Genomic DNA, 13690 nt, shown 5'->3' with positions numbered 1-13690 from the left:
ATATATATATATATATATATATATATATATATATATATATATATATATATGTTTGTGTGTACACAGACAGACAGACAGACAGAGATAGACAGATAACAACTACAGCTACCTTGTGTTCAGCAGTGCGAATGCGTTTCCTGTCTGGCTGGAAGTCCTTTTCCTTCTCACCGTCAGAGCTCAGGGAAGACTGGAATTTCTCAGACAGACAAGAGGCTGTAAACTGTTTCTTGAGCTGTGACTCCTCTGGTAATTGCACTGAAACAAAGCAATGGCCATACATTAAACTTTTAGATAATATANTGTGTACACAGACAGACAGACAGACAGAGATAGACAGATAACAACTACAGCTACCTTGTGTTCAGCAGTGCGAATGCGTTTCCTGTCTGGCTGGAAGTCCTTTTCCTTCTCACCGTCAGAGCTCAGGGAAGACTGGAATTTCTCAGACAGACAAGAGGCTGTAAACTGTTTCTTGAGCTGTGACTCCTCTGGTAATTGCACTGAAACAAAGCAATGGCCATACATTAAACTTTTTAGATAATATACAGTAACAAAAACTACGGGCCCTGACTTACAGCTAGCTGAAGCTGCACACAGCACAGCGCAACTGTCATTACAACAGTAGTTTCACACCAATGCAGTTGTTATTTTCAGGGCAAGCGCCCACGCTGTGTAAGCAGCAAATGTACTTGCACCTATGGGCGTGTTGGTCTTAAAATGAGAACCTGATCAGGTGCATTGTTGGCACATTGCAACTTTGAGGCAAAAGTCACATTGTCAGAGCCGTATTTGTTTGTCTTACACCTCCCACCACTGGAGGGAGCATTTTCACTGTCAATCAGATGGTAGTTTATTTAATCAGGTGAATCAGGTGAGACAGGTGTTGCTGGGATGAGAAGCAAACAGTTTTTTGACCGTGCGGCAATGTTTGTAAAAGGTTTTTTCTTTGAATACAAAAGTGGACTCTTATTGGAATGTGGATAATGTTTGTTTGAACTCAAGAGGTGTAAGTAATAAATCGATTGATCAATTATACTGGAAACAAGTGGACATTTAATCATTTGTTGCACGCGTCGAAACAATCAATAGGCAACCGCTGTGGCCGTTTTTTTAAAGGCAAAGTGGTCACTACATTAAGTCAAAAAACTGTTTCATTGAGGACAACGTTGGATTTCTGCAGTCGTTTGAGGACAGCGTTGGATTTCCCTGTTTCGCACCGGAGCTGTTGGAGCTGCGGATATCATCGGAGAAAGCCGGCACGGTATATGCATGCAGTCAACTCCAAGGTATGTGTAGCGCCACATCCAACAAAGGAATGGCCATTGTTTTAAATGTCTGCACACATAACTTTGCGTGTAAAATCCAATGCATTGGTGGTGACTGACTAAACAAACTGAGCGCATTTGTACATGGACTGACAGAACCTCCTGTTGGTACCGGTGATACAGACCCCTCTGTAAAAAATCAGACTATTAAAATGACCGCAAAGGTGCTTATGGAGAAAATTGCGAACTTACAAAAAGAAAGAAAAGCGAAATTCAAAAAGGCATACAGTCTCAAATAGAGTACTGTTGATGTGTGATAAAAGTTATGAAAAAGAGGCAAAGGGTACATTTGAAAAGTTTAATGATCTCTGTGATGATGCAAAAGAAATACATAAAGCTCTGATGGGTTTGTTACCACCAGAGAAGGTAAAAATGCTTGGGGTGTGGGTAGCATAGTGGATAGTGCCGGCACCCCATGTACAGAGGCAATGCGTCGCTGCAGCAGTCGCAGGTTCGATTCCGGCTTGCAACCCTTTGCTGCATGTCATCCCCCCACTCTCTCTCTCTCCCCCCCACTCTCTCTCTCTCCCCATTTCACACTGTCCTGTCAATTAAAGGCAAAAAGCCCAAAAAATATTCTTTGAAAGGTAAAGATGCTCAGTGTCAATGAATGTATTGTTGATGTAAACAAATGGCTGGTTGGCAAAGAATGTTGCCCTCCTGTTGACGGTGTCGATAATAACAATGGGGTTAATGTGGAGCCTCAGGACAGCATTTCAAATGTGGAATCTAATACTGCCAGCAAATGTTTTAGTCGCAAAAGTAATGTCTAAAAGGCCAGCAAGTCTACAACTTCATCTGCATATCTTCAAGCGGACGCTGAAAAAGCTGCACTCATGGCACGCACTGCTGCATTACAAGAAAAAAAACCTGCTTTGGAGGAGCAAGCAGAGCAATTAAGGAAAAAGGAGCAACTTGAAATCGAAACTAAAATAGCAGCATCTGCAGCAAAATTAGCAGTGTTGAATACCTTATGTCATGGCAGTGTTGCAAATGCACATTCGGATGGAATGGAATCCTATTTAAAAAAAGGAACAGCACTCAATCCTCATGCTGAAAAATACATCCCACAGCAAAAGGAAAATGCAGCTAATCAGACAAGATTAAAGCTGCAAACCTCTGGTCAAATAAAATCACATCAATCAGATTTAAATCCTGTTGGTCAGCAAGCAACACATTCTCAAGTCAATCCTCTAGTACCTGGAGAACTCCACAGTCTGCTACAAAGACAAAATGAAGTAACATCACTCCTTGTACAGACACAAAACTCTCAATTTCTACCACACAGAGAAATTCCTACTTTTGATGGAGATCCTCTGCAATTCAGGACATTTATCAGAGCTTTTGAACATTGTGTGGAAGCTAAGACAAAGAACAAAAGGAGATTGTTTGTATTACCTGGAGCAATTCACCAGGGGGCAGCCTAGAGATCTAGTGTGCAGCTGCCAGCACATGACTTCAGAAAGCGGTAACACTGTGGCTGAAGACCTTCTCCAAAAACATTTTGGAAATGAATCAAAGGTCAAAAACAATAATTCAGAAACGTCCTTACAAGCTCAGAGAGAAATGGAGAGTGACTGCACGTGACATTTCTGAAATGCAAAGACGTAAATCTGGTTTTATGGACATTGTCCAGTTCATTGAGTACCAAGTCAAAATCATTTCTGATCCTATTTTTGGTGACATCCAAGACACTCAAGTTGGTGTAAATAAAAGAAGCTACAAGACAAAGTTGCAACAAAAGTCACAGCTTTAAAGAAATACTTTTGCAACTGCTGTCTTCATGGCTAATGAACCAGTTGTGAATATAGCCAAGAAAAGCATTCAAACTCAAACACAAAGTATGCCACCTGCAATTCCAAACATTGTTTCCTGTTTGTATTGTACACATGGACATGCATTGGAGCATTGTCCACAATTGAAAAAGAGAATGCACCGGGAAAAGTTGAACTTTCTAAAAGAGAAAGGAGTTTGCTTTGGTTGCTTGTGTATAGGGCACATGAGCAAGGATTGTAATAAGCGCATATCTTGCAAAGATTGTAATCAGAGTCATCCCAGTGTTCTTCACATTGAGAAAAAGGAGAAAGGCAAAGCCGAAGATCAGCCAAAGGAACTGTCGGTGAGTGGCACAGCTGTCTCAACTTGTGGTCAAACAGGGGCCGGGGGCAGTAACGGCATCCTTTCGATCTTACCTGTCAATGTTAAATGTACAAAGGGAAACAAAGTCATTTAAATGTATGCGTTTCTGGATCCAGGAAGTACGGACACGTTCTGTTCTTAAAGTCTAATGGAAAGGCTGAACCTCAAAGGAAAAAGAACAAAGATTCATTTATGCACAATGGTAAACAATACTACTGTTACAAGTTGCATTGTCAAAGGCTTAGAGATCTCTGAACTTGCTGGCAAGAAGTTCTTTGGACTTCCTAATATGTTCACACAGAAAGAAATGCCAGTGTCGACAACCAATATCATCACCAAAGAAGAGATGTCTAAGTGGTCATACCTGAAAGGTGTACATATCCCCCACATTAACACTGATGTTGATTTGTTGATTGGCACAAATGCCTCAAAGTTAATGGAACCATGGGAAGTTATCAACAGTCAAGGAGAGGGACCATACAGTAAGAACTCTGCTTGGTTGGGGGGTTAATGGACCTCTGCGTGAAAACAGTGCAATGCAGTATGGCTACCCTGCTGTTGCTGTTAACCAGCATTGTGTTGACAAATTAGAAGAGCTGATAAACCAGTACAATCATGATTTCAGTGAAAAATTCTCTAATGACAAAGAGGAGATGTCAGTAGAGGAAAGGAAATTCATTGAAATAGTGGAAAATTCAGTGCAGCTTAAGGATGGCCATTACATGATGAAGCTGCCTTTCAAGACACCCCATGTAAACATGCCAAACAACTTTTTCCGTTGCTATGCAACATATCAGTGCACTGAAAAGGAGACTTCTGAAGGATGAAAGTTTTCACAAAGAATATTCTAACTTTCTTACTGATGTCATCAACAAAGGTTATGCAGAACAGGTGCCAGAGCATCAGTTTAAAGGCTCTGACAGGAAAATTTGGTATCTCCCTCACCCTGGAGTATACCATCCACAGAAAGGAAACCTGCGTGTTGTTTTTGACGGTGGGGCAGAATTTAAAGGAGTCTCATTGAACAGTCAACTTCTGCAAGGACCAAACCTGACAAGCTCTTTGCTGGGAGTTTTGACGCGATTCAGGCAGGAACCAGTGGCAATCATGTCTGACGTGCAATCAATGTTCCATCAGGTCAAAGTTGCATTAGAACATCTGGACTTTGAGGTTTTTGTGGTGGCCAGAAGGTAACCTGGAGCAAGAACTTGTACAGTATTGTATGACTGTCCATTTGTTCGGAGCAGTATCTTCTCCTAGCTGTGCATGTTTTGCTCTAAGAAAAACTGCTGATGGTAATCAAAACCGTTTTCCACCAGAAGTAATTGACACACTCAAGAAACTTTTATGTGGATGATCTTTTGAAAAGTTTGCATTCTGGAGAAGATGCTGTTCTCATGGTCAAGAACCTCACAGCTCTCTGCAAGTTAGGAGGCTTCAATCTTACAAAGTGGATTAGCAACAGTCGAAAGGTGCTGTTGGTAATTCCAGAGGAGCACAGATCCAAGAACTTCAAGGAGTTGGATCTAGACAGAGACAAGCTGCCAGTTGAACGGGCTCTTGGACTGCAGTGGTGCACTGAGACTGACACCTTCAAGTTCAAGTTTAACATCCGAGAACAGCCACACACAAGGCGTGGTATGTTATCGATTATCAGTTCTGTCTATGATCCTTTGGGTTTCTTGGCTCCTTTAACAATCCCAGCTAAGATGATTTTGCAGGACCTGTATCGTTTGAAGTATGGTTGGGATGATCCAGTACCTCAATCCTTTCAACAGAAATGGAACAAATGGTTGGAAAATCTTGAAGGAGTGGGAAGTTTTGAGATCAGTAGATATTTCAAACCTAAATATTTTGGACAGGTTACGTCTGCTCAACTACACCACTTCTCTGGTGCCAGTGAGAATGCATATGGCTCTGTTACTTACGTCAGGTTGCAAAACCACAAGAACGAAGTCCATGTTGTTTTTGTACTCAGCAAGTCCAGGGTGTGTCCACTAAAGCAAGTGACTATTCCTCGTTTAGAACAGACAGCTGCTGTTCTTGCCGTTAAAGTGGACAAAATGCTACGATCAGAACCTCAGCTTCCTATGGAGAAGTCGCAAATTCCGGACTGATAGTACATCAGTACTAAAATACATCAACAACGAGGACAAAAGGTTCCAAACATTTGTAGCAAATAGAATAGCAACAATAAGAGAAGCCACAGATGTTTCTCAATGGAGATACATTCCTACAGCACAAAACCCTGCAGATGATGCCTCAAGGGGGCCGAAAATTGAACATTTGGTTCAAAAGAGATGGACTGAAAGCCCAAAGTTTCTATGGAAATGCTGATGACCCAGAAATGAAAAGGAACCTTGCAGTGCATGCAGTTGTCACTGAAGATGTTTCAAATGCCACACAGAAACTGATCACTTACTTTTCCAGTTGGGAAAGGTTGAAAACTGCTGTAGGTTGGATTCTCAAGTTGAAAATGATTGTCTTGACTTTAAGCGAGAAAAGGAAGCAGTTAATCTCTGCAAATACCAGTGATGATGGTCGTCACCTGACTGGCGTCAATTTGGAGATGCAGAAATTTAAAGCTTCACTAGGAAGACAAAGTTTGTCTGTAGATGATCTCTTTGAAGCTGAGACATCTATTGTTCGCTTCAGTCAATGGGAAAGATTTCACAACGAGGTTGTTGCACTAGCATCTGGAAGATCTATGGTAAAAAGGGAGAGCGCCATCCACAAACTTGATCCAATTTATGAAAGAGATCTTTTGAGAGTTGGAGGACGGCTAAATAGAGCTTCCATGCCTGATGTAAAAGCACCCACTCATTCTAGCCAAGGACCAGCACATCTCAACTCTTATACTCCGTCATATTCATGACCAACTGGGTCATGGTGGTAGGAACCACATACTCTCCAATCTGAGGAAAAGATACTGGACTACAAGTGCTAATCCAGCAGTGAGAAAGGTAATAGCAGAATGTTACCTCTGCAGGGGTTACAGAGGAAATGTGGGTTAACAAAAAATGGCAGATCTACCCCCTGAGAGAATTTTTCCAGATCCCCCACTGTTCACAAATGTTGGTGTGGATTATTTTGATCCAATTGATGTGAAGAAAGGTCGTAGCATCCTGAAGCGCTACAGAGTACTTTTCATTTGCATGGCAAGTAGAGCAGTGCATCTGGAGGTTGCGTACTCACTTGATACAGACTCCTATCAATGCCTTAAGAAGATTCATCTGCCAGAGAGGACAAGTAACTCTGATGCGATCAGACAATGGAACCAATTTCATAGGAGCGGAAAGGGAACTCAGAAGCCTTGGCTTCAATAAATCAAAACAAAGTACAGAAGATCATGGCACAGAAAAGTTCAAGTTCAAGTTCAAGTTTCAACCCTCCAGCTGGATCCCATCATGGCGGCATTTGGGAACGCATCATTGGTATGGTGAAAAAGATTCTAAACACTGTTCTTCATCAGCAATGTTTAGATGACGAAGGGTTTCACGCTGTACTATGTGAAGTGGAAGCCATGCTAAAGGACCGCCCCATTACTACACTGTCTGAAGATCCCGATGATCTTGAGCCGCTGACGCCAAATTACATCCTTCTGATGAAAGGAAAACCAGCTTTGCCACCTGGACTCTTTGACAGAGGAGATTTGTATATCAAAAGAAGATGGAGACAGGCTCAATATTTAGCCAATCCATATTTCTGAGTAGAGAAAATGCAGTTTATGGGTTAAAAAGAGTTCTTGTAAAGGGAACTGTCAGTTTTTTGTTTGTTTTGTTTGTTTCTAAGGTAATGGCTCCTTATGTAACACCTGTTTTTTATTTTGAATTGTTTTGTCTTCTGCCAGAAACAATTAGGGGCCGGTGTGTCAGAGCCATGTTTGTTGATGTTTGTCTGTTATACCTGAAATAAAAGATAAAGTCCACACACCAGAAGCTGCTCCTTGAAAATTTATTTAGACGTAACGTTTCGGGCTCCTGCCCTTCATCAGACATGAAGTAAATGTGGATACACCTCCATATATACAACCCCTTAGGGTCACCTGACACAATCAGGTGATAAACCACAGGTGTGAGAAAAATAATAGTATCAATCAGAAAGAAAAAAAATCAGAAAAGGATGCATGTACACCTAATTCAATTATATCTATGCACAAGCATAGGAAAATACATGCATACATAGATTCAATTCAAAAGATCAAAATACAATACAATGCAACAATACCAAAATACCACTACCAAAAATTATTTTAGAAAATCTTTAAGAATTTGCGCAGGTGTAAGGCCTACAGTGCAAATGTAAATATAAACATATTACACACACTTTAAATATCACATGAAGAGAGCATCAGGTGAAGACCTTCATAAACTTCTGCTATATTAAAAGGGAAAAAAATGTTCTGTAGAGGCATCTCTAACAAGTATCAAAACCACAGCGATATGACAAATGCAGACAACATGAAAACATGGCTCACACAGTAGTAGCAGAAAAAAATCAAATACAACATCATACCAGCTACTGAGGGAACAATGTAAACACAACTGGCAAGTTCCTAGACCCATAAAAATGAAGCGCACGAAGCAAACACATCATAAAAAAGGCCTCAAGTCAAAATCTACATTGAGCCCTTTGGGAGCCAAAAGTGTCGACACTTTGGCTGCTACTGTGTGAGCCAAGGTTGGGTCGGTTCTCGGTAATACCAATTCGGTTCAGTACTCCGTCTTGGACCGGGGTTTTTTTTTTTTTTTTTTTTGAGACCGACCAGACCGCATAATCGGGCGGAACGTACGCGGAGCGGACTCCGCGGAGGTCCGCCCGGTAAAAGTGGACGTCCGCAAGCCCTGTGCGCGCAAAGCACGACCGCGTGGACTCCGCTCCGCGCACCAGTGTCACACAAAAGACTGTTCGGCATGTATTTTTCACATGGCGGGGATTTTTCACGGACATTATTACACGGAGTCCGCTACACTTATAGTACGCCCGAGTCTGTGGACACCTGTATCTGCCTCTTCACCAAGCACAGCTAGGGGGTGCGGGTGCGCATGTGCCGAGGCCTCTACTGTAGCCTGGAGTTTGTTTAATAGTGACGGGGAATCAATAATGGCGGACAATTTAGGCTAAAAAAAAAAACAAAGAATGCTCCACTATGGCAACACTTTGGCTTTGAGCCAGAAGAAGGAGGCAACCCTTGTTTGCACTGATTGAGTAAGCTGCAAAATTTATTTGTAAGGAATAAAAGAAACAACTTGTTACTGTCACTCTGTTGTCCTATGGTCGTTTTTTTATTTTAAATGAGTCAGTTGCACCCGGTATTACCGACTTGATGCGTTGTTTTTTTTTTACAAAAACCGGACCGTTTGTTTCTTTTCTCATACCAACCCAACCCTAGTGTGAGCCATGTTCTCATGTTGTCTGCATTTGTCATATCGCTGTGGTTTTGATACTTGTTAGAGACGCCTCTACAGAACGTTTTTTTCCCTTTTAATATCGCAGAAGTTTATGAAGGTCTTCACGTGATGCTCTCTTCATGTGATATTTAAAGTGTGTGTGATATGTTTATATTTACATTTGCACTGCAGGCCTTATACTTGCGCAAATTCTTAAAGATTTTCTAAAAGAATTTTTGTAAAGTGGTGTTTTGGTATTGTTGCATTGTATTGTATTTTGATCTTTTGAATTGAATCTATGTATGCATGTATTTTCCTATGCTTGTGCATAGATATAATTGAATTAGGTGTACATGCATCCTTTTCTGATTTTCTTCTTTCTGATTGATACTATTATTTTTCTCACACCTGTGGTTTATCACCTGATTGTGTCAGGTGACCCTAAGGGGTTGTATATATGGAGGTGTATCCACATTTACTTCATGTCCGATGAAGGGCAGCAGCCCGAAACATTACGTCTAAATAAATTTTCAAGGAGCAGCTTCTGGTGTGTGGACTTTATCTTTTATTTCATACTTACCTTTTGGTCCAGCACCCAGCATTAAGTTTTTGGGATGTGCGTGCTACCTTTACCTGTTAGTGTCTGTTATACCTCCCACTATTGGAGGGAGCAGTTTCACTGTCAATCAGACGGTAGTTTATTTCATCAGGTGAATCAGGTAGACAGATTTTGCTGGGATGAGAAGCAAACAGTTTTTTGACCGTGCGCCAATGTTTGTAAAAGGTTTTTTCTTCATACAAAAGTGGACAGTTATTGGAAAGTGGATAACGTTTGTTTGAACTCAAGAGCTCTAAGTAATAAATCGATTGATCAATTATACTGGAAACTAGTGGATATTTAAACCTGTTAAAACCTAAAGACCCCAAATTGGGGGACTTTGAGAGCGACTTTGCAAACAGTGTGAAACAATGCACTGATCACAAAGAATATAGTGATGTTGCACATCAAATTAAACAGCAGAACCTGGGCTACAAGGCTGTAAAAACCCTTTTTACATGCCCCAAACACAGCTCAAACAACAACTAAATAAACAACAACAAATCCAACTCCATACAGCACTGATATCCCAACCCACTTGGTATATTTCAGGCTCTAACTCGACGACACGTTATGCAAAACACACGCCATTCATCTCAAATGAAAGCAGAGACTCCGCTGTTTCCACACATATGCCAAAGCACTCTACACCAAAGTATCGGAGAGATAGAGGCCAAAGAACAACAACAACAGAAATCGTTTCGCCTAGCTATAGTTGTAATATTTCTCTTACCTTTGTTGTTTTTGCCGTGAAAAGCTCATTCTGCTGTTAAATCACACTACTTTCTGGTTGACCGACATGTTGTCCAGCATTCAAGTGAATCCGGGCGAACATGATGGCCTTCAGGTTCCGGGGATAAGCATAACAATGACCACTCACAGCAGCCGACATCTCCCCCACAATGCGTTCTGCTGAGTCTGATTGGCTTACAGTACTGTCAATCTCGTTTTGGTGGGTATAGCGTCATTCTATTGGCTCTAACGAATCAAACGAGGTGTCAATCACTCAAATCGACCAATCCGTCACAGAGATACGAGCCTCCAAAGCACAGAAGAGAAAATCTGTTTCACATGTAGTAGGTGTGTATTAGTCAGTTTGGAGTGGGAAATACATGAAAAAAACTAAACGGACAGTTGTATGTGTATATCCTAAACATCATTAGGGATTTACAGAAACAAAAAATGAAAGATATAGGATTGTACATGAAAAAAATCTCATGCAAACATGGTGCAATTTTGGAGAGTTCGCCTGAATTTTCTGTACTGAAACCTCTCTAATATTCTTCTGCTTCACTTTATCAGAATCAACCTTTGCAGAGTTAATGTTCACATACTGTACTATGATTTGATAGAGGTTTAGAGCTGCAGCTGCATCATTCCAAAGGGATACTCATCCTGAAAATGTTTTTTTTTTTTTTTTAGGCGAACCTCAAAATGTTTCATTTGTGCTGTGTGCCATCTTCATTTACTTTCATTTTCATATATAACACACACACATATACTGATATTTACACACCTTAACAAATCTCACAAATGTTCCCTTTACTATAACACCAAAAGTATTCAAATAGACCTTGTGGTTGCAGAGATATATTCATTTCATTATGGGTATGCAATTTTCAAGCAGAGGCCTATAAAACAGGCTTAGGGTTATTGTTGCACACGTCGAAACAATCAATCAGCAACCGCTGTGGCCGTTTTTTGATAGGCAAAGGGGTCACTACACAAATAGCACAAAGTTTTCCTGTTATTTTACTTTTCCATAACTTTTTACCCCATTTCCATGCCTTTATTTAGAGAGTTTAAAATGTGTAGGTCTACATAACGATACAACCATGCATTATGGAACACACACTTCTCAGGTAAATTTGCAGACAAGCAAACAGCGAGGGCTTACTTAACTTGCTTATTAGACAATTTGCTTATTGCTGCCAATTGGTGTCTTGTGCCAACAGACCAGACCGGCACATATAAATAAGCTACTTGTGAAACCTCAAGGCCACAGCCCTTTTGGAGGGATAAAAACACTAAAGATCCTTTAGATGTCTGTGCAATCTAACATGTGTTTGGATTATAATTTTGACAAAATTGTATGTATGCTAACATCATCATCACCAACGCTGAGGGGGAGTGCAGCATTGTGACAGAAAGGGAGCAAAAACAAAAGTGTTAGGTTTAACATTTTGTTCAGTGTAAGACACAAATAATTAATATTTTTAATCTGATATCACAAGCACCTTTATTAATATGTAAATGTTGTGTGAATCTAGGAAAATAAATACCAAAAAATCTATGTCTACCTGTATTTGAAATGACCAACTACCACTGTCCTACAGGGGAGGCTGATTCAGGCAAAAGAACTGTTATGCATGTTTCAAATGCTACTACAAATAAACTTACAAACTGAAAGAGACTTACTTTTTTCAGGTGCTGCCATCTCTTTTGAGGGTGACACAGTTAGGTCCACAACAGCTGGTTTGGCTGCTGTTGTAGCTACGGTCCTGCTGGCTTCGCTGTGGCACACACACTGACAGGGGGTAGTGAAATTTGACTTCTTACAGTCTCCACCATTTTTATCCAACCAGCTCTTGTCCTCGCCAATGCTTCCTCCTCCTTGTAATTTCGCTGTCATCAAACAATGAGACACAGATAAAACTATCAGTGACAGACTCTCAGCTGGTACACGGGGTAGGCAATGGAAAACGCCAATGTGAATTTTACCATATCATTACAACAACACAAATTCAAGTTGTATCTAGTTTCACTATATAGATGTTAGATATAAGATGCAGTCAGTTACTTTTATGAAATTAACTCTGTCATTTTTGCTGAAACTGTCACTATATTCTGAAAGAAGTGCATGGGACAGATTCCAGTCTGTGAAAAAATCATGTCCCTCACCTTCTTCCTACTGCCTCTAGTGGCATTCGCTAAAATCAGACTGCGGCACAGTCAGGAACAATCAATCAGAGCCAAGGAGTCTCTAAAGCAGCTGTCAATCATGTCAATCACTGCTTGTGAACTGCAGTCAAGTGGGTCTACTTGCCTATACAATTGTGTTCTGTTTCTTTAATACTGTGAGAAGGACATACCAAACTGAGCCTGCTGCCACCCCAGAGCAGAGCAGAGCAAGGACAAGCTCTTTCCACTTCCAGTGGGGCTCTCCAGCAAACAGTGCTGCCCATAGTTCAGACCTCGTACAATCTGCAGATAAGGTACAGAAACAATCACTAAATGCAAAATCTATAAATAGCATTGCACAATTTTAAGTACAAGTGTTCAGGGTATTCGTACCTTTTTCATGGATAATTTTAAAAACCACACCCTACAACACAGTCCAGGAAACAAAGAGGTTGTAAGTATGAACTGCTTTAAGAATCAGATAGACATAACTTGGGGTTTGACTCAGGTTCCACATACTGCACCAACCTGTGCCATTCCACAGAGATACATGATTTTACATGTATTTTGACATTAATAGGCCACCTGGGGGTTTTCTCTGTAAAGTTTAAATGTTCCCCCATGTTTGGACAGGATTCCTGCACTTGTCCAAAACACAAAGACATGCAGTTTAGGTGAACTGGAAACTCTAAATCAGAGATTCCCAACTGGTCCAGCCACAGGGTTCAGATTTGTCCTTAGTCATTAGTTCAAGGTCCCCACAGTTTACAATACTCAGCGTCATACTCATCACTTGTATTGACCATGTTGTCAAGCTAGTTTGCCGTAGGGGTGTGCGATATGGGCAAAAAAAATCTCAGTTTTTTTTAATTTTCCAATAACAATGATCTGACGATATCCTTTAAAATGTGATTTTTTTAATTTATTTTTTTACAAAAAAATGCTGTTAAATCTCTTACCAGGACATCTATGGATGGACACAATGTTTCAGAACAACAGCTCGTTTATTTTCTTCAAACTTAAGCATTCAAGAGACTCCCAATTAAACTCCAATTTAGAGACATTAAATGTGTAAACATTCAGGTTCTCTGCTCTGAGGTAAATTGTGCAGCATACAAGCATAAGCAAATAAATGACACATTACCATTTCTTAATATTGTTAAAGTGCTCCATACATGTTCTGCAAATATATATATATATATATATATACATACACATACACACACACATATATACATATATATATATACATATACATATATATATAGACATATATATATATACATATATATATACATATATATACATATATATATATATATATATATATATATACA

The 13690-nt window shown here is 40.2% G+C and overlaps 1 protein-coding gene across 6 annotated transcripts in view; it reads right to left on the bottom strand.

Moving 5' to 3' along the window:
- The window catches only part of brip1 (BRCA1 interacting helicase 1), a 243188-nt gene that overhangs the window by 208522 nt on the left and 20976 nt on the right, over window positions 1–13690 (bottom strand). For 3 of the 6 annotated variants that reach the window (XM_050055532.1, XM_050055525.1, XM_050055494.1), the window contains exons 3-4: window positions 11871–12077; window positions 355–500 (exon numbers count right to left, since the gene is read on the bottom strand). In XM_050055532.1, the coding sequence (XP_049911489.1) occupies window positions 355–500; window positions 11871–12077 (353 nt within the window). Of the gene's footprint in view, window positions 1–109; window positions 256–354; window positions 501–11870; window positions 12078–12544; window positions 12657–13690 lie in introns of all 6 variants that reach the window. The other 3 variants (XM_050055510.1, XM_050055517.1, XM_050055501.1) reach the window with 2 other exon arrangements.

The sequence above is a fragment of the Epinephelus moara genome, chromosome 2, assembly GCF_006386435.1.
Source record: "Epinephelus moara isolate mb chromosome 2, YSFRI_EMoa_1.0, whole genome shotgun sequence".
Classification (NCBI taxonomy): Eukaryota; Metazoa; Chordata; class Actinopteri; order Perciformes; family Serranidae; genus Epinephelus; species Epinephelus moara.
Note: the sequence above shows the minus strand (reverse complement) of the source record. Positions and strands in the feature narration are given on the sequence as shown.